The following is a 26294-nucleotide window of genomic DNA, read 5'->3' on the forward strand; positions in this document are numbered from 1 at the left end:
AGGCAAGACCCAAAAAGTCTATGGTGCTGTGTAAGTGATAAAAGAATTGATATATGAATTGTATAAAGAAAAGTCATCAGGGATTTCATATTTTATATTTTAGCATGTCTTAAGTACATGCACTTTCATAACCTTTTCACGGGTCTCAACATGTCTTCGGTAATTAGGAAGGTATCCAGTCCTTTAACGTGAGCTAAGATTGTCATACTTTGGAGAGGGGTTGGGTGTGGGCACACTTATTCTCTATTGCTGTTTGTGCAGGCTTAAACCCCATACTAGTGACAAGTAACATTAACATTTTAAGTTTTAGTTTTTAGAGTTAACTTTTCAAAGAATCGATACATTTCCCTTTAGAAAAACAACCATTTTGTAACATCATGTTAAAGTTATTAAAAGAGTCCATTCTGCCATTCCCAGTAGCTTTATTGAGACGACTTGTGAAGTTAGATTGTTGAGAGATTTTTATAATTGTTGAGACATCACCATCTATTATTTTGAATAGAGTCAGTTTTCTTCTTGTTCTGGGTGCCCATCAGGGACAGCATGCCTGTTCTTTACTTAGTATATGAAAGACTGGTCAATACACAGTATATAGTGTTGTGTGGATACATTTTCGTTTGTCCTGGTACTTTTTGAGCTGTAAGAACAGCCATATGCAGATTAGTCCTCGACGCAACAACCTCTCCCTACGCTTAACAAAGAGTGTTTACGGTATTGTCTTATTTTACAGGCTGCAACTGTTGACAAATAGCTACATTTTTAAGGGCATCTGGAGATTAGAAGTGTCGGACTGGAACGTTTTATTACCTTCTGTGGATTACTTCGTGCACGAGTAATCCTATGGTATGATCATACTGAGACCTGTGATATTCGTTCTGTGACTATAAATCTCCAGTCGATGCACTGAGGTGTTAAGAATAATTCATTTGAAGTGCCTTTTAACTTTAACACTTAATACCATAAGCTGTGTGTGTACCAGGGAGACTAAATACAGATCATCCCTGTGTGCACCAACAAATCCCTTATCCCACTCTAGATATCGAATCTGTATTGGTGTGAGGCATGTATTTGCATGGCAGTAGGCTCCTTTGTTGAAAGTAATAATAGTTTTGTGAAAGACAGGCTTTCGTCATATATAGTATTAAGCACGTCCTTCAATGACTGAAAGTAATTTGCAATAGTTCATTAAATTTTGTTCAGACCTAATCTACAGCATGAGTTCCGAATCAGGAGGTTCATATATGGGCTTGTGTCTTTTCACTCATGAAATGAATTTTGCATTCTTGCCTCCTTTCACGAAGCAACCTTTACTAAGTTTATCCTTAACTCCCATTCTTTAACATTGCTCTAAGGTTACCTAGGTCTAAGACAGCCTTAGTGCAATGTTAACGAATAGGGGTTAAGGTTTACCTTAGTTAAGGTTGCTTCGTAAAAGGAGGCCCCGGTCGGGCCAAAGTTTTCAAAGCCATATCCTGATCTCTACAGTAAACACTGTGAGTCCTTTCATAAAAGTCCAGTTTTACTCCAGCTTACTGTTAAAGTGTTTCTGAATAACTATCGACAGCTGATAATAGAAAGATTTGAATGTTTTTTTATCATTTATCATTTAATCTTTTTCTTATGGTAAATTACACCACGGTCAGTCATAGACACCTGTGTAAATTTCAAGTTATTGCATTTCATATATATCAAACAAACATTTTTCACGGATTTCGAAGAGTTATTGTCTTTCTGGGTGCAACTGACACCTTGATTGATATAAGGGCAATCCATTTGTAGGTGTAATCATAACATTTGCATTCACAGGTGACCCCAGTTCCCTGCACTTACTTATAAGTGAATCTAAATCATAACGTGTTCGTAAATTGTGATCTTATTACTTCTCAAGTTGGATTGCCTTCCTGGTGTCATTTCACCGTGGTCATTTGTAGTTGCTTTTGCTGTCTATGTGCTATGTCATCAAAGTCATAAGTCGTTAACTGTTTAGTGTTGTCCATGAGTTATTTGGTCCGGACATTTATCCGGACATTTATAGTAATGTAGACGTAGTCGGCTTTGATTATGCTGGGCATGTGACATTACACGTGGTCGAGCTGACAAGGGGCGATCTGATGCCATACGATGTGATGAATACGGATGATGAATACGGGTTTGAATTGTACGTGTACTGCACGTCATGACACGTATCGCACACACGTACAACAGCAACTGTAGACTGGTCAGTCTTGAGATCGCACATTCACGTCCAAGCTAAGATGGACGTTATCTACAAGTTTGCTCAACCAACCCCGGCATGGTGAACTATACATTGTATCACAAAAATGATTCTGTCGTTGTCCAGATTTATAATGCTTTTCGATGCTTAGAAATAATAATTCAAGCAAAGTGAGTTTGAATTTCCCAAAATATAGTGTTTGGTATGTATAAATATCGAAGAAAAGGAAACTATATCTTGGCGAAGGTATTAAGTGATGCGACATTGGCTGATAGTTGATTTATGAAGACTTTTTCCTTGCATACAAATGAAGAATGAATAACGTCTGATATTTAACGCATCTAGAACGTCAACTTGTCAAGGTCATTCCCAACAGAGTAAAATGTCTAAGTTGTGTAAAGTTTCATTACAATGCAGATATGTCTTTCATCATGTTTCATCATTCCAGCACTATTCACCTTCAAACTGAAGGAAACAATGACAGATGAAATATTTTAGCATGATGATATTTCATCCCGACACATGTCTTGTATCCTTCTTTAATCCTGTCTGAAGTACTGGTACCTTCATAATCTTGTCACTTGTCTCAACGTGTTACTATAGCAAGGAAGGTTTGGATTACTTTCTGTTGCATTGCTTATTCGTAGAGTCCGAAGACGTATATTCCTAAATCAAGATTTGCATAGCTAGATCTTCCTTTCTCTGCTACATGTCGGTGCTGATAATCAAAACGCTTGACACTCTCTGCCATCAATGAGATTTGTCTTTGGATACCGACCAAAAATCAGAGCTGGGTACCATGAACGTGACTCATTCACCGTGATCACGATGGCAGTTGTACCTCCTGTGTAGAACAGGTTTTTCACAGGCTTAAGATACGTCTAAGTGGGGTTTAAGTGAGTGCAGAAGACATGTACCTAATGTGAGTCAAAACGAAAACATGACTCCAGCAGATGTTGCTAGAAATACAGGGTTGATACATGCGTAGCAGCAGACATGTTTGTATATTGTTGTAAAAGGTCATGATTACCACAGATACCTCTGTTAAACATAGACTTAGGTTTTCTGAAATTCAACTCAGATTCATGTACATTTCCACACACGTTTTGTAACATCATACAAATCTTTCTACCGGGGTTCAAGCTGTTTTGCCCATTTCTGTGATACATTCTCAGACAACATTCACACTGATATTAAAGTAGCGGCTGAGGGTTCGCCATGATATTTAAGTCCATGCCTGCATTACTTACGACAACAACGAACTCACCACTGATTGTATGACCAAACGTTTCGTAGCTGCATGCTGCATTTATGCAGCCATAATTGGGTTTACTCCGTGAGATATCAAGTGCACGTTGTGCCACACGCTGGATACAATAATATCTTTTGAGGCTCCTGAAATTGTCAGTGTTGTGCAAATGTTAGCAAATTTCATATCATGGCCGATTCGCACCGTTTTGTGGAAGTCGCGGTGGCTGAGCGTTTTAGGTACCTGACTGAAGGTGTGGGCTTGAATCCCACGTGGGACTTAACCCAGCAAAATTACTAGAATCTGAACTTTACTAAGAAAGTATAATCCCAACAATAACATATTTTACATTTGACCACTTTCTAAATGGTATTGTGTAATCACAGATTCCCACATTGTCAAAAGAATAGGTTTACGAAACACTTTATTATTGAAATATCTAAGGATCCCCATCATCAATCAATATATATCCATCACAAATCTCAAACAAAATCTTTGTTAGTCGAATTTTAAAAGGTACACTGTTTTGTGCTGTCGAACAACTGTGAGACCGCTGGATTGCCATTGATGTAATTACCGGCATTTGAGGAAAACAAAAACCAATTCGTTGTACCTCAGGTATATGTGATTATGACAATTACCCTTTTCTAAAATAGTCCAGGGGATCGGATTACATCAAGGACTGGCCAGCTAACTCATTTGGACATAAAAACCCTGACTAGAAAATTTGTCTCCAAAATTCGTTATTATTTTCAGTTATTCAGAGACTTAGAGCCTATACATTATTCGTATGTATTGTAAATTCCGATAACCGCACATCGGGTTAATAATTCTGTGCAATCGATTCTCCTAATTTGAAAAAAATCCTCGCCAGTTTTATTCAGGCACAATGTATTGCATATCATCCCCTTGCTGACAGAGCGTAGAAGTTATGCCTTAGCATATGACTTTAAGACACATTTTCAGTTTGAGGATAGGGGTACAGTCATGTCTGGCTTGAGAAAAAAGCAAGCACAGATAAGACATTAAAAGAACAACACATTACAAAATCGTGGAAAAGAGCAAGCCGTAACAAGTGTCTCAGTTCTTATTCATATCTCTCAAACCTCGCCCGTCGTCAATACACAGACATGACTTTTTTTATCACTATGACAACGACATGCTATATATGGGCAAACGTGCAGTAGACATTCGAGAGCGAGCGAAGAAGGCAACAAACATGCAGCTGTTCAGGGTTCCAGTTTACTTTCCTTTACTGGGTAAGTCAGCAGTCTAGTTATTTCCTGTTCAATGTCTAATGACAGTTGTTGAAATATGTGATGAATATAATTACATCGAAGCGCTATTACGTAATGCAAGTATAAGATTACAGTTGTTGAGCACATGAAATGAAAAATGTGACCATATTTCTTCGCCCTCTGAGATTTAAAAAATAAAGCAATGTTGGATTAACAGGTCACATACTAAAATGTAACATTTTACACCTTGTCTCCTTTTCCAGTTTTAATATGCTGGGCAGTCGTCGATGGCGTCAATGGAGCGTGCACGCCTGTTTGCAAGAATTCAGGAAAATGCGACACAACAGACAAATGTAATTGTACCAGAACTGGATATGAGGGTCCAACATGCGACAAGGGTAAATAAGTAGAAATATGCTACCAGATTTTCTAACACAGTATTCAAACTATTCTTTAATGTTGATATTGGCATGCACGAAATGGCAGGTATTATCACAGAAAAAAGACAAATGCTGGATATATTTGTCAAGGTGCCGATGAATGATACAAAGCAAGGACAATCCGTTTAAAGCACTGTAACACACTGCTACTGGTCATAAAGGTTGATTGAAATATGATTCAAGATCTGACCACAGTTTGAACTCATCAAACTAATTCATTACATTTTGGGAAGGGATTATAGTGGGACGACGTACCTGTTAGTTGATGAAATCATCAATTACATACTAAGTAATTATTAATGTTTTCATATAACTTTCCTTGAAGCTTGTGTGCCCTGTTCGTACAAACGCATCTTCAGCAACCATTTTCACGAACTCATTATGATCGACATAAAAGCCAGATATACTCGTATCTGATAAGAACGTTAGTTTAACTTTCATGTAAGAGGTGCAGTTAGTTCTACAAAGTTAGTAAGGACTTGTGTTAGTAATGCACATTTCCCAATGGTTTAGAAACGGAATTACGTGATTTGTGAATCTGAATATGTTCCGATAATTTTAATGATTTCGGTGTACCCCTGTTGGCGTGAATCGGACAGTGATTGCGACAAGGCATCTGTTACTTCAAAGATGGGAACGTTGTGGAACTATTCAGCGACTCTTACTCAAACAATAATTGTGATGAATATTTTAAACTTTCTCCTGTTTCCAAATATCATTTTCTCAGTTACGATATTGCTGTTCTGGGTAATTAAACCACCAGCACTGCCTTGGTAGTTGTTGTGATGTTTAATGGTGCCTTTACCATGTAGTGAAGAAACGATCAACAGCAAAGTACTTTTTTGTAACCATGGCATCTATCATTTCTGTTGCCGTTCGAATCTGTAAAATCTCTCTGTAACTTTGCAAAAGTACATATAGAATTGCATTCTGCCATTTCTTGTCTATTATTTCAACCATTCAAACTAGTACTGTTTTCACATTTTATAATGAAAGCTCTTTAGGTAAACCGTTCTTTCTTTTCTTTCAAAATACCAATGAACATCAATGTATGCGAGTGTATTGTTGAAGAGAGATACCTCCAGTCTCGATAGAGTCACTCTGGAATAAGTGACCCAAAGCTATTTGAGTGTTCTATATAACAACTTTAATAACACCAAAGTACATTTGTGTCAACACATTCTCTACAACAGATGAATGTAAAACCTCCCTTGCTTCCTTTCATGAACACGCTAACTGCACAATATCTGGATTCTACGTCTGCACATAGGCATGCTATACTGGAGACTGAGAGACATTTATATGATCTACTTGCATAATTGTGAATCAAAACTGTTTGATTTTTTTAAATGGGCCACAGGCAGGCACATTATACTGTGCATACAGTCAGCCAACATCTGTCTACGATGTGACGCGTGTTCGTGAATAAGTTAATGGGGTTGAGGGAAGCTGCTCTACACCATAATAATTTTGTAATTATGATTTTTCTACACTAGATGTCAATGAATGTACAGCCACGGGTGCCGACAAACATGACTGCGATGAACATGCTAACTGCACAAATATGCCGCCTGGATCCTTCACCTGCAAATGCAAATCTGGTTATGCTGGAAATGGAAAGACGTGCTCAGGTAAGACGTGCATAGGTGATTTCTTGTAAATGGGCCACAGGCAGGCCCATTATACTGTGCATATAGTTAGCCAACATCTGTCTACGATGTGACGCGTGTTCGTGAATAAGTTAATGGAGTTGATGGAGGCTGCTCTACACCATAATAATTTTGTAATTATGATTTTTCTACACTAGATGTCAATGAATGTACAGCCACGGGTGCCGACAAACATGACTGCGATGAACATGCTAACTGCACAAATACACAGGGATCCTTCACCTGCAAATGCAAATCTGGTTATGCTGGAAATGGAAAGACGTGCACAGGTAAAACAAAACAGGTGACAAACACGTCACCCCGATATGATGTCAACATCTATACATTATTTTGGATGACCTTAAATATATTGATATAAAGTTACCCGTATTAATACGGGTATAACAGCAACATAATTTCACATGTGATGTGTGACATTAGTGATAGAATTCGAAGCAACTGCAGAAACAGTAGTAGCAACAGGGAAAATATTAACTGCAGCAGTTGTGATATATAGTTACAGTAGTAGTAATAACAGCTGAAGTATTACCTGAGCAGTAATACCAGCAGTAGTAACATGTGTGGTAATGGTAGTTGTATACTAACAGCTAGTCTCTGAAATGAACATATTTTACTTTCATAGTGAAAAAAAATAATATAATGAAATTGAGCCCTGAGACTTTCTTCATTTTCAGACTGAGGCCAAGGAAATCTAGACTTGCCACATTTTCTAAATTTGCTTGGACTTTCTTGGATATATATACTTCAGGGTCTGTACGACAGACTATGGTAGTTGCAGTCGTAGTGACAGAAGCAGCGATGACTGTATAAGTAGCACTGGCTCCCGAACAGTTATTGACAATACATCAGAATCACGCATGCGCTGTTACGGGCAATTGCAATGGCGGTATTTTTTTAGGGTATTTGACAACAACAGAGAACAGCATAATGACATAATATGACAGATACTGAACCCAGGTGCGCCAGCCATAAATCAATGTATTTTGTACATGGTGTATAGCCTGATCGGTGTTAAGTTCAAATTGCTTGACTGGAGTTGTGTGTTGCATATTAGCATATAGGCAGGCAGACACATAGGTGCAAATAAAACAGACATTGAGTTTCGTCACTGACAGCGACAGCTTGTCACAATCAACATATTGTCCTATGTTTCCACCGTCATGTATTAAAATATTTCACTTTCAAAGCTATGCAATTTTTAGCAATGAAATTAATATTTCCAATGCTACACTTTCTTGAAACTTTGGTTTGCAAAACTACATGTGTGGGGCCATTGTATATTTATATCTGCAGACCCAAGATGCTTGTAATTACAGGAAACAGCTCCAGCATCTCCCTGCATGCACCACTCGCATCACATTGCCTCCCGGTCACACGAACCTAATCACTCTTTCCAGCGCTGGGGGAAATTAGTGAATCATTTCAACTGCAGTTTCATGGGCACTTTTTCATGTGTCACATGACATTCAATCTAGCGTGTTTCCCCATTTTCAGAGGGTGTATGTTCGAAGGATGGGAAAGAATGCCTCCATGGAGGGACATGTGACACAAAGAAGACTCCGACCACGTGTAGTTGTGCAAGTGGTTACACCGGAACCACCTGTCAAAATGGTAGGGAAACAGTTGTGAAGAGCATTAAATCTGTGAAAAACTAGAACTCATCCTCAAAAGTTATTTGATCAAGAGTTTCTCCATAACCTACCTAATGTTTTTAAAAACATCTTAGGAGAAAGATTCATGTAATGCTTCAGTTACCAAAATGCTATTTCCAGGTTCTAATTGTGAACAAGTGACTTGCTCTTGCGTGTCTTTGTGACTGCCTTAATCGATTGTGTAGGATACTCGAACGTGCTTGCGAACATCTGTTATGATTGTTATTTAGTAGTGGCACATGACTAGATCAGAATGGTACAATGTATTCCTAGTAAAGTAGACAATTATTTCTGTGTCTAGATCCTTTGGTGTATCATAATTATGGATTACTTTCGTAGAGTAAGTCTATGTTATCTAACCATATTGAATGAAGTCGTAGTTTAAACGCGTTGTGCTAAGTATAGGAAAAATCACGACTCTGAGGTTTTGGTAGCAAATGTAAACCCGCGGAGGAGAGAAAATCCCAAGAGCCGATGGGCTACGGGTTGCCGTTATGAAACCAGTTATGGCCATTTCAAAACCTCATATTAGGGTAAATAGTTATGGTCGCATTTTAACCTGATATGAGGTTTCTAAAAGTGTACTTCAAAACCTTCAAAAGTTTAGAAATGATCGGTGCAAAGTCACAACAAAAGTCTATCTGATTCTGGAAGGAACCTACTTCACTGCGGACAACATTCGATATAGGTTTGTAATAGATAAGAGTTTTATTGCAAATCAGTTGATGATTTACAATGAGCAACCCTGTTGTAATCAATGCTTATGTGTATAATGTGGAATGGCTGTTCCTTTAACGCTTGAATAGCGACAGTGAGATCATCACTCATAAGAGAGGATTCAATCATACACAACCCACTCCTCTGTTTCAAAAGATAAACATTTTTTTTTTTTAATACAGACTAACAAATCAGAAATGGTAAATGTTAACAACAAGTGTTTTTCGAGTTATGCCCTTTGTTCACCTGAACATAATGTCATTATTTCTATTTGTTATGGACAATTTCATTTTTTCAATTTTGAAAAAGGTACAGACAGCTGTTTATAACTGTATTTGTGTATTTTTAAAGTTTGATAAGGCATTAGAGTTGGGCAAAGGTAAAAACGTCTGTGATCATTTGAACTTGTTCTCCTGGAACTGGGGAAAATGAAAGTGGAAAGGTTGTTACCTGTGGTCGACACAGATATATTTCACATATATATATAATTGGTTCATACGTGAACTATAATCGGTTCACCTCTCTGTTTCAGCTGGAGGTACGGTGACATTTTCAGCATACCTACTTCCACTGATTGGTTTTACGTTTTTCGCTATCCAGTAAAACGACCATTCCCACTCTGACCGCCATACCCAGCTTGAAACTGCTTTCTTGTTTGACTTGGACAATTCTGTTATGTTTACAGAAAATCAAATACTAAATTGTATTTTCTAAATGATTTGAATTCATGAAAATAACTTGTTTTGATAGTTGTTTTTTATACCATCGTTGACTTCATCGTTGCTTGATTCAAAATCTGTATTAGTTTGCAGTGTTCGCTTCTGTGTGTGCTGTTGTGGCAGAACCATGCCATTTGATTCTTGTTATATTATAGCGTTTTGTAAATTAAATTGTAAAAAGTCAAATCCCCTTGTTAGCATCAGGCACATGTTACGTTTATCATGGAATGATTAGTTGTGTTGGAAGGACTAAAGGTTATAACAATATCACTCTATATATGATCTATATGTTATTCAGGAGTGTTTGTGCGGCGTTTTGTATGATGATATTCAGCAGTTATCTTAATAAACGATTTGTCAGTGATTCTGGCCCTCCTCTGCTTCATGACAATGAAATTACCTCACTGCAGATAAGAAGACAAAATTCTCCACTGGTTACAATTCGGCCACTGATGACATGTTACTGATGACGTGGACCTGCCCCCCAGTGACCACTGACACAGAGTAAATGTCATCTACTTCTTGTCTGCAGTGACCTTCAAACTCCTCATGAACTCTCCAAATGTGTGGTAATGTGTATTTGAGATATTGGAAAATCTTACGAATAAACGATACCTGCACGTATGTGAATGTCCTTGAGTTCTTTTCAGGGCGGTTCTATTTAGGCCGTCGCACTTTTGACGTTTGATAATAAACATACGCGCCACACAGGAAAAAGCAAGAGATGTGAAAAGTATAATATTTGATAGTACAAATGTGTGGAAATATTTAACCACACACTGAAAGTCACGACCAGACAAAAAATGACAGACTTGGGCGAAAATGACAACTATATTTTACGGTCTTTTGGAAGCATAGTTCTAAACTGAAAGCCACTATAAAGAAATTTGACATTATAGTTTCTTTACTCAGACGAATGTCAACATATACAAATCTAAATGGCAGATATGTTTAAAGTGAACATCTGTGTTCCAATCAACAACAACACCAGTGACGCAACAAAGACGTCAAAAAAAAAAGAAGCGGTCACTTGCAGTCAATATCGTGTGTCCACTGTGCGCTGCAAGATATTTTGATTGAAAGACACAAAGAGTGTCCGATACTGCAATCCAGTCGAGGTGTCGTCAAAGTTGATGCACTAGGTTGCAGAAGATCAGCAACACTTCCGGTGGTCCGAAAACGTTGTCTCAGTCGGCCACAATGTGGTCGTGTTTACGAGAAACGTCAAAGGTTCATTTTTAAGCATCGAAGCTCACGTGAGAGGAATGCTTTTGGACTCGGAACTCGCAATGGGCCAGGATAACGGTATTTTATCCCTACAACCTCTGTGTCGCAGGAGACAGAAACTTTTGTAAGTTTAAGGGCAACAAATACGACAACAAATCCATTGCGTTTTAATGGTTTTCAGTGTAGATATGAAGGGTCTAATTTAGCTCGTTTTATTTCAAGTTCAATGCACGATATTTTGATGTACTCGCACGCAAACGCGCTTGATATCTTAGAGGCATGTACTATACCACTTCTTTCTTGAAACAGGTTGAATCTTTGTAATTCCTGTCTGAGAGTACCCATGAAGGTCTGGGTGAGAATACTGATCTCCAGATCCTTTTTGTAAGAGGCGACTAATGAGATCGGGTGGCAAGCTGACTTGGTTAAAACATGTCATCAGTTTCCAGTTGCGCAGGTCGATGCTCATGCTGTTCATCACTTGATTGTCTGGTCCACACTCGAATATTTACAGACCGCCGCAATAGCTGGAATATCACTGAGTGAGACGTAAAACTGAACTTACTATCTAAGGTATTACATACCTGAGTACGGTCCATAACTTCCTCGGCCTCCAAGCCATTGTGCCCCTGACTGAAATATTCTTCAGTTATATATACTGTAGAAAGAGGGATGTCATGTCTACGAGCCAGTTCTTTTGCATGTGTCTCACCCTTTCAAAATTGTCTAGAAACAGCTTTCTTTTCTCTTCTACTGTCAAATCTGCCATATCAACGAATGAAGCCGTCTTCTAACCAGGGGTGATATCTCTTGATATAGTAACGTTCATCCTCAATCCTACAAAACTTGCTTCCCCAATTGAGTACCGTACTAGATAAATCATGTAACACCTATTTTAAGATCATATTATCATATGATTATTCCGTTGGGAAAACTGTACATATTGATCATGGGTTTGGCCCATGATACGCCACAGCACAGAAAAGTACGGTGTATCTGTTAGTATTATAAGCGTGTTTGTCATAAATATAATTTATGTATTACTGTTTTTAATACCTTTCAATGGAATATTACATACACACGTAATTTGATACCGTGCAGATTTTAGAAGAATTCCTTCCAAAGGTGTACGATTAAAGCTCGCCCATGTTGCGCTGAACTACTACTAACAATAATACTTAGTCCGGGTAACGTCTCTCCAGAAAACTGCAGATGTCACAGAACCATGTTGTGGCATGTCTTGTTCAAACACTCAATACATGCAAGTCTATGTAAATCAATAACGCTAATGGTCTTGCCTGTCTCAAATTTAAATTAAACATATCCCAGTATCTAGTCATTACAGACTCAACCCCTATCCTCGCCACAGTGTTTTATGTTTGTCTGCACGCCCCTGTTGAGGTTTGCCACACGACGATAGTATGTTGTCAGTTCGTGTGGGTGGATGACTGGAGACTCTGTGAACCTGTTAAACTTCAAGAAAGTACGCCACGGGGACATGCTATGATTACACAATCCAATCACGCCATTACAAAACCACAAGGTGTCTTATGTTCCTGACAGTATGATCCACATGCCTGATTTTGGGTGTTCACAGACTATGATGCGCATGTTATGTTTCATGTGTTCGGAGAGTATGATCCACGTCTTATGTTTTTGATGCTTGGAGAGTATGATCCACGCGTTATATTTTGGATGCTTGGAGAGTATGATCTGCGTGCAATGTTTGGGTGTTTGGAGAGTACGAGCCATGTGTTAAGCTTTGAGTGTTCGGAGAGTATGATCCACGTACAATGTTTTGGGTGTTTCGACAGCATGATCCACGTATTATGTGTTGGGTGTTTGCAGAGTATGATTCGCGTGCAGTGTTTTGGGTGTTAAAACGGCATGACATTCCAGAACCAGGTGAGGTGAGCTACAACATGACCCCCAAAATATGAGCGAAACCGCATCATCAGTAGTACGAGTTCCGAAGGGAGGTAACTCAAGACCAGACGGATATGGACCCACATTCTACTCAAATATTCATTAACCCAAGAGCATCACCTGATGTTGAAGTAACTGATATGTATGAGAGGAAGGATGGGCAAGTTTACTATCCTTAAAAGGCATATAAAGCGTTTTAACATGTATCAGAAACCAAACAATATATATCAAAGTGAAAACAGACATGTGAACCCATTTATTTTGGTCTATGGAGACGTTTGTGAGTGAGCCCAAATGTTTTAGACAATGAGTAAAACTACAAATCATAGGATTTGGGTGTAGTCACATTGTCTCGTGAAAACTGTCATTTGATGCAGTATTCATGTATTGATATCCAACCAAACAGTATGGATGCAGAGAGTCTACAAAACATACATTGTGAGCTGTACACCTGCCTGATGCTGACATCTCTTTGCTGAAGATATAATTTCCAGAAAATAAGTAAAATCTTAAGTTTTATATATGATAATTACATCAATCTCTTCAGTCATCGATATATGTAGTGAGAGACTTGTTAGACATTTACTATAAGGCAAATGTTTATTCTAATAGTAAATTAGAAGGTTAACCGTCATGTTCTTGCCAGACCGTTACAATCCTGTCACTTATGTGTAGATAAAATGGTAGAATGATTGTAAATCTATGGGTTTGTTTGCACCCTGGCCTTTAAGGAAAAAGACCAACAATATGTGCTGCCATGTATGGTGCAAATACAGTCAAACACCACTGTGTCGAAGGTCCTACGTTAATATTGCTTCGAGTTAATCCGAGCCTCGACAGAACCGCAAAGTAATAACTAAAGAACGAACCAATGCAGGAAGGGGAAATGTCTTTTGAGACAAGCACATTAAAGATTGGCAGTGGCGATTGTTTGTCGACCCGTAAATGCTTCGAATTATCCGTTATTCGTAACATTACTAAAGATGGGGAGGTCAAAGTTCTACTTGGTTGCAACCGTACGTTCGACACATTATAGATCACCACACTGGCAGACATCTTAAAGACATAAATTCAAACTGTCATGCTCTCCTGACACCCTTCCCCCTCCCCTCCCACTTCTTCAGTTCAGGAGACCTACAGTGTCTTATCCCGGCGCCTTCTAAAACATGCTGCTTGGGCTAACTTCAAACGAAAAGGGAATGTTTGTTTTTAAAAAGTATAATTGACATAACTCTTAAAAACCTCACGTTGTATGTATCTCGTTAATCTACAATAAAATTGGTTCTTTAAGTTATATTGATACCAAATATGACAGAAACAAAACCTAGCGCCATACTGTTTAATAGTGCAACTTGATCTAAAAAGCGGCATTTTAACTTCTTGGCAGGTCTTGATATTCCTCTATGTTCAACTACCGGCTCTCTGGATCGCAGATGTATACTTTGAACTGAAACATAAAGCAAGATGCACAACTGGTTCGTCGTCGTTTGTTTGTTTGTTTGTTTGTTTGTTTGTTTGTTTTTTTGTTTGTTTGTGTCACCAGATGACGTCACTGTGAATTTCTCCTATAATACACGGGCGATCTAAGTGATCTGTTAAGAAGAGTTTATGCGTCATCTCATGCCAGTATTATCGATTTGTGTTTCAGCTAAGCCAGTGAATACTAATTATCAAAAATGTAATCTTACATCTGAAGAGATCATTACAAAGGTATAATTAAGAACAGGCAAACGCCATACCTCTTCCAGGTCGCCGTGGAAGAAGTCCAGGTGATCACCGTACCCGACCTGAAGTGCACATTGGCTTTTTCCGATGTTACCTACAAAAATGTTCAAGGAAATATGAATACTTTTCTTTGTAAGAAATGTTTTCCAAGAACCAACAGATAGCAGGGTTTTGTTATCCTAGATTAAACTGACAACGGTAAAATTAAGACGGGGCACTTCACGGAAAGAACTACATTATTCAGATGTTTAAGCAATGATTCATATGAGCATGTTTTCACATGTTTGCATCTATTATGTTTCACATTTTTCGGCGATTGTGAATGCCACGAGGGTAGTGGACAGTGTTCGGTTGTTAAGAATATCACTATCTAGAAAAACATAATGTTTGCACCGTCAAAATTCCTCTGTACACTGTGGTTATTGACTTCAGCCTTCATCAGTCCATCCTTGACGACCAGCTTCACCTCATTCAAGGACGTGGAGTCCTGAAATATACCCCCCACAAATGTTTATTTTGAAAAGGATAATATCGATAGCGACCCATTGGCTGTGTGTGGCCTATATCGTTAGTTCATTTTGTTACAGTGTTTTCAGTGTGACTAACGACCTTCATTGATAAAAAAGACAATGTTATTGCAGAAGTTGCTCTCAGCTACTTCTGCAATAACATTGGTTACTCTGGTAACATTGGGCATTCACCAATGTTGTAGTAAAGCCACGAAGGAAACCCGAAATGGGGTTTTTACATGTGACCCTTACCAAATTCGGTCTGAGAGGTCATGGGAACCTTTAAACTCTGGGGTACCCCAGCCCCATTCAGGTACCAGCATCCCCAAGGACGCCCTGCAAGTAGCGGTCACAAACAAATGCATAGGATGGCACGTTGTAGACCCCCAGGTAAACAGTCACAAAACATTAGTGCAGGGTGGCGGAGTCATTCCTGCATCATCAACACGATATGATGGAATATATCATAATGAAAAAACCTTTTCAATACTCACTGTGTATGATACATTTAACGTATGCATAACGTTGTAGACGTTGACAACACGAAACTGCACGGTTGACCCCTGAGTGGTGATGTAGATGCTGCCGCCATGGCCGCAGTCGTCGTTGGTGACTATAGCCTGCGCGGTTCTTGTTGCTTGAGTGCGTTTGAACGAAAATGAGATGATCAGAGTGTTCCCGAAATCCATGTTTGAGAACCGCAGGATCCGGAGTTGGGTGTTGATGCTGAAGAGGCCGTGGCCTCTGTTGGTGGTTACAACGCCAGTGTTTTGTACATAGTGGTGATTACCCGAATGGTCGTTCACGTCGCCGTTGAAAGGGAGATAAACCTCCGTCTGACAGACTAGAAGGAAACAGATATTCGTTTAGTTTTGTTTTGTATCCACATCAGGCAAAACTGAAATAACTTGCTCCATGCACACCACAAAAATGATAATACTTTTCTCTCAATAATAGCTCAAACTAAAAGCTCAAATAATTCTCTCAAACTATTAGCCTTTGGTGAAGCTACGATATAATTTCTCAAACAGAAATACGTGTTTAAATTAGATTGTATAGTTAAAATTTAGAATGAAATAATGCAACGTTGCATTAAATCAACTCTCGCGCTCTCTACCGACCGAATGTAATTTCAAGCAAACCCCAAGTTATCTCCCTTGGAACGCTCTTTACAAACATCCTATGCACAACTTGAGATTGAATCCAGTTTGGCAAACACCGCGTGCGACAGTTTTCGAAGTATGTGGCAATTGTTTACATTCAGTATATGAGAAATGTTCTCTGTTTGGAAGATGTCAACAATGAAGCTTCCGTTATCGATTTCAGGAAAGTCGTAAGAGGTAACAAGTCTTTTTATTGCAGAGATAGGAAGCTAATGCTAGCGCATATGTCCAAAATGTATATAATGCAGGTCAAAATATTGTCGAAAATATGTGACATTGTGATTTTAAGTAAAACATGAATTTACTGTAAGAACTAGAGCATCATGTCTGTTCATGTTTAAGGAAGCAACAATGACTCCAATGAGAAGTGCAGGCGTACCTGGGGACGCGGCATTCTGGCCGATGATGCAGCTACAGCTTGAGCTGGAATACACGGTTCCTGGAGCACAGTGTCTAGTAATCCACATTCCATGTATCCGCTCCTGATACTGAGCTGTATTTCCAGGCTTTGCCTTCTTAGAGCCGTCACACAACGTCGAGGGACGGGATGTCGGTGGAGCAGCTGTTGATGGTGCAGCGGTCGATGAAGCAAATGTTTCCTCTGTGGTGGAAATAAAAATACTTCCTGGGTTTGCGAAACAAAAATCCTTGTACACGTCCAATATTATGGCTTTCTCTGTTCCTTTCTTATGAACCACGTGTTCCCGTGTTGTGTTAAGTAAACAAACAACTGACTTGCTGTTTGTGACCAAGACTATATGAGTGGGCGAATTTAGTTTTACGCCGCACTATTCCAGCAATATTCCAGCTATATGACGGAGGTCTGTAAATAATCGAACCTGGACCAGACAATCCAGTGGTCAACTACATGAGCATCGATCTGCGCAACTGGGAATCGATGACATGTGACAACCAAGTCAGCTACCACCCGATCCCGTCAGTCGCCGCTTACGACAAGCATAGTCGCCTTTTAATCCTGGCCTAAACCACCCCACTGTATGTAATACAAGATAGTTTATACAGTGTCGAGAACACCTGATTTATCACCATTATGCTACAGTTGGAATTGTACATTGGGCTCTTTTATAACTATGGCAAAGGTCTACTTCATTAATTCCCAGAAATTACCCAGTCCTTTACTTTAAGCCAAAGAAATGTCGAGTGTACTGAGTGTAAAAAAATCATTTGATATGTATAATGTTACTTATATCTTTGGTAGGAATAATCCTAACAGACATTGCGGTACTTAGAGAGATATACTGAGTCGGTGTAACTTGTTACACGGTGGGGTAGCCAAGTGGTTACAGAGTTCGATCGTCACGTCGAAGACCTGGGTTCGATTCCACACATAGGTATGTTGTGTGAAGCCCATTTCTGGTGTCCCCCGTTGTTTTGTTACCGGAATATCGCTAAAAAAAGACGTAAAATCAAACTCACCCACTCACTGAGTATAGTCAGTAACACATACCTTCAGCTTCTACAGTGCAGTTAACGTTGGCAGGCCAGTCACAAACCAAATGCCGTTGGTTCCATAACAGCCCAGGACTACACAGCATGGTATGGTAAATAGCATTATTGCCGGCTTTGGGTTTTTCGCACTGTATGTACCGGGCACAGTCGCTGGGGTGAGGCACGTATCCAATACCGTTGTTATACCGGCACCCATGGCATGGATCTAAAACAATACAATTAACAATAACCTTTGTTCTTGGCATCGCTGGTATGTACGACAGCGCACCGGTGACCTTATTGGGATGAAACCCTACCACAACCCGGACGTAAAGATGGTATCACGTTAACCTTGAAATCACAAACAAAATGCCCTCATAACACAATGAGTCCGTAAGAATTTGAAACAGGTGAAAATTTATTCTATGAACGTATAAATAGGGCTCTAAGGTGGGACTAGGTGAGACTAGGATTTTACCATTGCATGCTCCTGTGTTGCAGGTTTCTGTGTATGTTTCCGTGGGGGATCCAGCACAGTCAGCACCGCCGTATCGTGGTGCAGGACTGGTGCAGGTTCTAGTTTTATTGACAGTTCTAGATCCACCTCCACAAGATGATGAACACCCGCCTGTGGTAATGATCCAACTTGACCAACCTCCATCAACTGTAAATAATCAATGAGGGACGAATTATGTTCATACTTGTGTAAACTGTTGGTTGACGAGGAGCAATACGAATTCAGCTGAAATTTTTAACGAAATATACAGGCATATTGAAAAATATATTTACGTCCATTTTTTCGTTTTGTGTAAATTATAATGAAGCTCGGGACATATTTTCAAGTGGCAGATACTACGAAACTGCCGGCAGGGTGGTATATTAAGACTTGTGGTATATTACGACAGAGGTAAGAAAGGTACTGCACAGTCTCTCTACTATAGTGACCCAGTGAGTTGGACAATGTTCTGAATTATTTTTAACGCTTGTCTCGCTTCTCACGTTATATCTCAAGTTACAGGAAGACCAGACCTGCCAGGAGATTATTTTTGTTCAGGATATCAGCCTAGGAAAATTCACCATTGTTGCAATGGGGTGAATATCGACATCTTTGTCTTTATCGCTAAAATCATTGGATATTTCTGCTTTCGTACTACCGCTGAATTTACGCCAGATTAACTTGTTTAACTGTTTCTCTTTGTAGTAACTTGTTTAATTTTTGGTGTGTTATTTTACACATACAACAAGTACACATTGCCTATCATATTCTAGCATCTACCGTGTTAACACTTTCATCTCTGGCTATACGTACCTGGACATCCACTGGTGTTGCACATCTCTGTGTATCGATCTGTAGATAATCCAACACAGAATTTTCCACCGTTGCTAGGAGACGGGTTGGTGCAGGTCCTGCTCCTGAGGATAGTTCTGGAGCCTGCTCCACACGTCGCTGAACACCTTCCCTCTGTAACGCTCCAGTCAGTCCAGTTTCCGTCAACTTCGTTTGAAATGAAGAAGAGCTAAGTCAGAATATACATATGAATGTAATTATTTGTGGTAGTATGTGATATGTGCGTATCTCTGTTTCTACGATTCTGTTTCCATGATTCTACACAGTTTCTACGATTAGATACACACAGCTTGTATAGTTTATATTTTTGTTTATTATTCATTAATTACCCAGGAAAGTCGGGGGGAACACTGACCTTCAGTAAGCCACGCTTGTTACAGGAGGCAACTAACGGAGACAGGTGGTCTTGATGACTTGTTTGACACATGTCATCGTTTCCCAGTTTCGCAGATCAATGATCATGCTGTTGATCACTGGATTGTCTAGCCTAGTCTCAATTATGTGTAGACTGCCACCACATAGCTTGAATCTTGCTGAATGCGGCGTAAAACTAAATTCACTAACTCACTTATTATTCATTGATTTCTTCGTATTACATTTCCAAGTTTTATATTGCTAACAGCAGATGTTTCAGATATGCAGCTATGCCGTACCTGGACAGCCATTGGTGTTGCAGCTCTCTGTGTATTGATCTGTAGGTGATCCTACACAGTCCCGTCCACCGTTGCTGGGAGCTGGGTTGGTGCATGTCCTGCTCCTGGAGATGGTTCTTGTGCCTCCTCCACAAGATACGGAACACACGCCGGTAGCAACCGTCCACTCTGTCCAGTTTCCGTCCACTGTGTTGTCATAGGAACAAATGATACAGATAACAGGGTAGCATAAACACAAATATGTTCAATCTACAAGCTATAGACATAGATTAAAAAGAAATCTGACATTAGTCCAGACTGATCACTATATGTTTATATTAGTTTCAGGCATGGTTTTTAACAATTCCCATAGCTGAAAAAAATCGTTTTTCACAAGCATCATTTTGAAATTTGAAGAAGGCAAATGTACATTGCTAAGAAAACAGTATATTGAATATCAGGTTCACATTGTTAAATTTAAAACGGCAACAACAAATCAGTTAAGCTCAGTTCTTTGCAAAACTGTTAATATTCATTTAAGCGAAACGATGAAATTCACTACTGTGCTGAAGGCTGACTTTCATAGGGGATGAGGGAAGGGTATTTCGAAATCAATACGTGAAGAATTATTCCTAATTACCAATATACGAAATATGAAATATAAAAAATCAAGTGATGAATTTAGGTTGGAAATGAAGGAGTGGGTACATATTCTGAAGCGTTGAAGTACCTTGACAAATATGACCCGTGAAGGTCCCGGGGTAGAATAGGCTTTCAGCAACCCATGCTTGCTATAAAAGGTGACTATGCTTGTCGTAAGAGGCGACTGACGGGATCGGGTGGTCGGGCTCGCTGACTTGGTTGACACATGTCATCGGTTCCCAATTGCGCAGATCCATGCTCATGTTGTTGATCACTGGATTGTCTGATCCAGACTCGATTATTTACAGACCGTTGCCATATAGCTGGAATATTGCTGAGTGCAGCGTAAAACTAAACTCACTCACTCACCTTGACATATATCTATCTTATGTTTCATTCCACCCTTACGTTCTGTTCAGTTCCCTATGCTATATTCTCCCCCTTCTTTATTCCTCACTCGCGTTGTATTCTCTCCCCCATTTTTCATTTCTCCCTAAAGTTATATTCTCTCCCTCATATTTCATTCGTCCCTTATGTTATATTCTCTCCTTTATGTCTGCCTTTACCTTTGCACACCTTCTGTACCAGGGAGAGGGTAATATTGTTGAGTTCACTAAAAGCGCTGATATTCTTGACATTGGCGTTAGATGAGGCAATGTCTCTAAGTTCGGATAGTCTGATTCTTGAACCAATTCCAATTGCAAACATTTCGATGCCGATCGCTTTAGCAGCTGCCGCTTCCTGAGCTGTTCTCGCGGGATAGCGGGACCGTCCATCGGTGATGACGATGCCGACTTTGGGAACGCCAGGACGACTTTCATTCCTCATAATCTCTGTCATTTTGGCAATTCCAAGGTGTGTGTGTGTCCCTTCCTGTGGATGTTCAAACCGGTTTATCTGAGTCTGCAGCTGGTTTCGGTTGGTGCTGAGGTGGGCTACGTCTGACACAGACGAACTGTACACGACGGCACCAAACATTTGCCCATCGTCTCCAAGGTTCAGCCAGTTTGTCATCTGAATAAGGGAATCCTTCAGAAGGATAAATTCGTCATCTAAGATGCTGTCAGAGCCATCTACTACGGCTATGACATCCAGCAGGTGCGCGCAGTCTGAAAATATAAACATCCAAATATTAGTTCAATTTATTTTCATTTGAAACGACTTATGAGTTTTAAGTGACAAATCGCTGTTTATTTTCTCCTGTTGGGCCTTCGAATACTCAAAATTGGTAAACTCTTTAGCATGCAACTTGCATGTAGAAAAACGCATATCTTAGGGTCAGGTGGCCAAAGTTTAAAGATTGTTTTGGACTTTTACTGAGTCCTGGCCTCCAAATCTTTCGGATTTTAATGCACAGTCACAAGTCACAGGCAATGTTTTCCAGATAATAATTTGAATAGCAACTGATTCGCAAATCGACTTCTGTAACAATTGCTAGTTGGCTTAAAGCCACGTGAAGTAAATCTCCCCTTATGACAGTATTACTGCTTGACAAGTATTAGATGAGCCAGCGCAGTGAAAGCGTTTGTGACAAGCAGGCGGGGAAAGTAATATGGACGAATACACTTGGTGGCTACAGGTAGATCGGCAATTATGCTGAGCGTGGCGGGAAATTAATACCTCTACCGTTTAACACGTGTCTCTTAAAGGAATTTAGTTCAGCAAAACGTCATCAAGACACTATTCGCAGGAGGAAATTGAACTTTTCAATATTTAGACAACCCGTTTCCCTCTTGTTTCAAATGAAATGTTCTTGTTCTGGGGGGTGGGGGAGCGGGGGCGTTCCCATACATGCAAATTGGGGTGATTTGTCAGGTCGTGGCTCATCTAATACGTGTCAAGCAGTATGTAAGTAACCAAACCTGGGCCAGACAACACCATGTAACTATCGCATTGAAATCGACGAGCTGATGTAATGAATATACATGTATATCCCAGTCAAATCTTACTCTGGCTTGACACTGCGTGAACACCGAGGACGAGGACAATCCCCACGAACCAGTTCAGCCTGTTCACATTCATGGCAAGGCTGAAACCTAGAATGTCGAATGAAGTATTCAGTGATGTTTCTGTAATTTCACAGTAAGTCTGACGAATGTGACACGAAAACAGTCCCCGAAAACAGTGTGTATAAACCTACGACGCTAACCGCACTAAGCTCAAGCAACCAGGTTTTACCAGCGGTTTTCGGACAGTCAAACATCGGGTCCTGTTGTACAAAGCTAACGTAGAGCTACTGCCGTCTGAAGTCCATGTGAGGCTATAGAAGGTCCGACAGTCACAGTGCTACGATAAAATTTTGAAACGTGTACGTTTTCCTAGAAGTTGAAATCAGCAGACTATTGTGATTATCAACAGCTGTGACAGCCAAGCATTATTGGACACTTCATCCGGTCTAGTAGAGTCATACTTCAAGGTCGCGCAATTTTGATCCAGAACTGTTCTTGAATATAAGAAATCCTAGACGTGTTCAGACCCGCGAGTACCCGCGCAGTTGCCTCCTGCGAGCGCTCGCAGAGGTCCTGAACGGATGCGAGCGCTTGCTTACATTAAACCATTCGTGGCCAACTCGCGTTATTACGGGAAAAGCCGAATAGCTTTTCGTCTTCTTGTTGGCGGTTACGGAAGGGGGCGAGTAGTGACGAATGACATTAAACATGTATAAGACAAAACGTTACCGTTTCGCGGCTATTCCTTGCCCATTTGTCAGATGGATGCTAACTAATGACAAGGATTTGAATGGGGTTTTTTCTATTAAACATGGTCGCCATGTTTGTTCGCTTGGAGAAGTAGCTGTAAGGATGGTTCGCGTGCCCTTGTCTGGACACAGGCGTTCAGGATCGAGCGTTCGTGGGCGTTTGCGGGCGCTGTCGATTCTGAACACGCCTCAGAAGGAAGTAAACTGGGCTCCGTCTCGAAGATGGCACACGCAAATGAAGAAGGGAACCACCTTAGTACCGAAAGTATCGCCCAGAGTGACTTACAGGCCCAATACAGTGAAACACTGGAACAAGTGTGCAAATGACACAATCCAGACCAAGGACCTATCTTTCTATTGAGAAGAGTCTGTAGCGCGGCTGCAGTTATTTGAGGAAGACTGTTAACGATTATAGTAATACGTTTTTGAATGAGTGAGTGAGTTGAGTTTTACGCCGCACTCAGCAATATTCCATTTATATGGCGGCGGGCTGTAAATAATCGAGTCTGGACGATACAGTCCAGTGGTCAACAGCATAAGCATCGATCTGCGCAACTGGAACCGATGACATGTGTCAATGTTAGTCGTCTCTTACGACAAGCATAGTCGCCTTTTGTAGCAAGCATGGGTTGCTGAAGGCCTGTTCTACCAAGGACCTTCACTGGTCTACTTTTTTGCAACCTATCACCGAAGGACTATATCACAACGATATTTTACGATGCTAGCTTGAGACCATCTTAAATTATTAAGTTAATATACCACAACACAACGTATATAGAATATTTTAGTGAGTGAGTGAGTTAATATTTAACGTCACATCGGCAATAATTTTAAAATATCGTGACGAAAAGCATTAATATTTTACATAATAGTGAATGGTACAAAACCTGTCAACGAAGGACAGTGAAACAACTAGATCGCAGATACATATTTAATACTAGTAATTAAATCTAAAACAGTTTAACTACAGAGGACGATACAATACAAAAACGGGCTATAGACCGCCAACAACTGAAGGTAGATCACCATACTAGGGACCATGGGGACTTACAGTACCTATGCTACCTGCATGGAACCTAGTTCGATTTACACGATCCCTTCAGCCGCTAACAATTGTACGAAGGTTTGGCCAAAATGTGGCCAAAGAACACATATGCTACGTTTGAAATCAGGTAGCAAAAATTAAAGTGTGAAAGTTTTGGGACGTACGTACCATCTCAGGTGGACAATAGTTTTACAATACTTTAACCCCCTTCGAGGATACAGCCACTAACAATACCAGTTGCAAGTTCAAACTACCAATCATGAAAATACATCTATTTACAGCACATATTAATCACAATTCAATCATGAAACCAATCCCAATCCAAAACGGTCCTTAACAGTTCTGACATTAAACTATACAGAATGTGTTAACACATACCTTCTTATTGAGTTGTGTATGTAGTGCCCGAGTTGTAGTTATTTGACGAAATTTTCGTCTTTTCGTCCTGAAACCTGTCATCGAAGGACAATATAACAATAATATCATGACACATTAGCATGAAATCATTTTCAAACATATAATTATTATAACACAACACAATACAGATTGTGTTAACACGTACCTTCCTATTGAGAGGAATCTGTATATGCAATTACTTGAGGAAGTTGCCTGCTACCTGTGTCTTGGTAAGTGTGGTGTTGCATCCAAATGTCACGTTATATATCATGACAACTCACTGTCAGTACATCCCTACATGGGCGTGTACCCCGTGTACCCCGTGGTGTCGAATCCCCAATCCGGGTATCAATCAACTGAAACACTGCAACGCACCTGTCACCCTCGGTGACGAAGATCAAATAACCCACTCAAAATCTCAAGAAAATAGTGGGACAATGTAACTCGTAATAAAAAGGCGTTAGTCACGGTGCTTGTTTGTTTTCTGGGTATCGGTTTCTGACAAAGCGAGTGACAAAAAAATACTCCACTTCTCAATAGTCAGCTCTCACGTCATGTGTAATATTCCATTAGCCCCGGACGTTAATTGTACAATCGAACAAACTCCTTTAACTTCGATTTCAAGGCGCACGATACGACTTTTATTTAAAGGTTCTTTGAACAAGGTTATAGCACTTAAAGCCTCAATAAAATCTTCACAACGTTCAATGGTAGACGTGTCGAGGGCACTTTAAAATTTGCTGTATCTGTCACAAACAATATCACCAAGGCACTTCCCTATTTTGACTTTTTCCAGACGTTCCCAGATTTGTTATGTGAACAGTTTACTGGACTTTGCGTGTGTTTGTTACAGTTGCTCAGTGTGTCAGGACAGTGTCACCTATAAAAGCAACTGTTGATGAGTTAAGTGATGATTTATCCAGTACAAAGGCCTCAGGCTCATATGCAATGCAACTGCTGCTGCATATACAATAGATAGATTGCAGTATTCCTTTAATTTACAAAACATAAAATCATACATATATACATGCATAAACATACATACATACATACATACATACATACATACATACATACATACATACATACATACATACATACATACATACATACATACATACATACATACATACATACATACATACATACATACATACATACATACACATATTATGGTGATCAAATATTTTATATCTGGTACCTATCATCTCAGTTTTCTCAAGTTTTACATGTACTCTCTCTTAATTTATAAACATGCCATAAGAATTTACTTAAGCTTTTTAAAACTGCTACACTAACCGTTGTAAGATCATATTTGGGAATACAGTTTCTTAGTGAAGTATAAATTCTAGTACTTCTTTGGTTGAGTCCCATCAGGGATTCGAACCCACATCCTCGGAGTCAGGTACCTAATCGCCAGCACACAAAGTCCGTCGTCCGAACCGTTCAGCCACCGTGACTTCCCAGGAACAGTATCCGACAGACATACGAAATCGTCTGCAAACAGGATAAGTAGAATTTCTAGCAAATCAGGAAAACGTTGTATGTCGTATTTACCATGTTTTGATTGTTCATCAGACAATGTGTGAGTAAGTACGCAACCTTAACTAGCTTGTCTTAAACCAACTGGACGG

The 26294-nt window shown here is 39.8% G+C and overlaps 2 protein-coding genes across 2 annotated transcripts; one reads left to right on the forward strand and one right to left on the reverse strand.

Moving 5' to 3' along the window:
- The first annotated feature begins 4623 nt into the window (after window positions 1-4623).
- Window positions 4624-10524, forward strand: LOC137260874 (protein kinase C-binding protein NELL2-like). Its single transcript, XM_067798422.1, has 6 exons — window positions 4624-4723; window positions 4966-5100; window positions 6639-6773; window positions 6950-7081; window positions 8307-8423; window positions 9714-10524. Exons 1-6 carry the CDS (start codon window positions 4624-4626, stop codon window positions 9782-9784), a joined length of 690 nt encoding a protein of 229 aa, XP_067654523.1. The 3' UTR covers window positions 9785-10524.
- A 3854-nt stretch (window positions 10525-14378) lies between these two features.
- Window positions 14379-24904, reverse strand: LOC137262229 (uncharacterized). Its single transcript, XM_067800032.1, has 13 exons — window positions 24827-24904; window positions 24643-24716; window positions 22471-22557; window positions 21088-21630; window positions 19901-20086; window positions 19209-19394; window positions 18378-18563; window positions 17919-18125; window positions 16830-17051; window positions 15782-16131; window positions 15172-15265; window positions 14793-14872; window positions 14379-14500 (listed from the first exon to the last, which is right to left on the reverse strand). The coding sequence occupies exons 3-13, from the start codon at window positions 22541-22543 to the stop codon at window positions 14465-14467; spliced, it is 2163 nt and encodes a 720-aa protein (XP_067656133.1). The 5' UTR covers window positions 22544-22557; window positions 24643-24716; window positions 24827-24904; the 3' UTR covers window positions 14379-14464.
- Window positions 24905-26294: the final 1390 nt, after the last annotated feature.

Source organism: Haliotis asinina, chromosome 14 (assembly GCF_037392515.1).
Source record: "Haliotis asinina isolate JCU_RB_2024 chromosome 14, JCU_Hal_asi_v2, whole genome shotgun sequence".
In the NCBI taxonomy this organism is placed as follows: domain Eukaryota; kingdom Metazoa; phylum Mollusca; class Gastropoda; order Lepetellida; family Haliotidae; genus Haliotis; species Haliotis asinina.

Excerpts from the sequence above, each read along its gene's own strand:
- LOC137260874 (XM_067798422.1), top strand. The coding sequence starts at position 4,624 with ATGCTATATATGGGCAAACGTGCAGTAGACATTCGAGAGCGAGCGAAG. Across the intron at positions 6,774-6,949 it reads AAATGGAAAGACGTGCTCAG|ATGTCAATGAATGTACAGCC; the intron begins GTAAGACGTGCA and ends TTTCTACACTAG. Across the intron at positions 8,424-9,713 it reads CGGAACCACCTGTCAAAATG|CTGGAGGTACGGTGACATTT; the intron begins GTAGGGAAACAG and ends TCTCTGTTTCAG.
- LOC137262229 (XM_067800032.1), bottom strand. The coding sequence starts at position 22,543 with ATGAATGTGAACAGGCTGAACTGGTTCGTGGGGATTGTCCTCGTCCTC. Across the intron at positions 15,266-15,781 it reads CGTTAAATGTATCATACACA|GACTCCACGTCCTTGAATGA; the intron begins GTGAGTATTGAA and ends GGTATATTTCAG. Across the intron at positions 14,501-14,792 it reads TCCACGGCGACCTGGAAGAG|TTCAAAGTATACATCTGCGA; the intron begins GTATGGCGTTTG and ends TTTATGTTTCAG.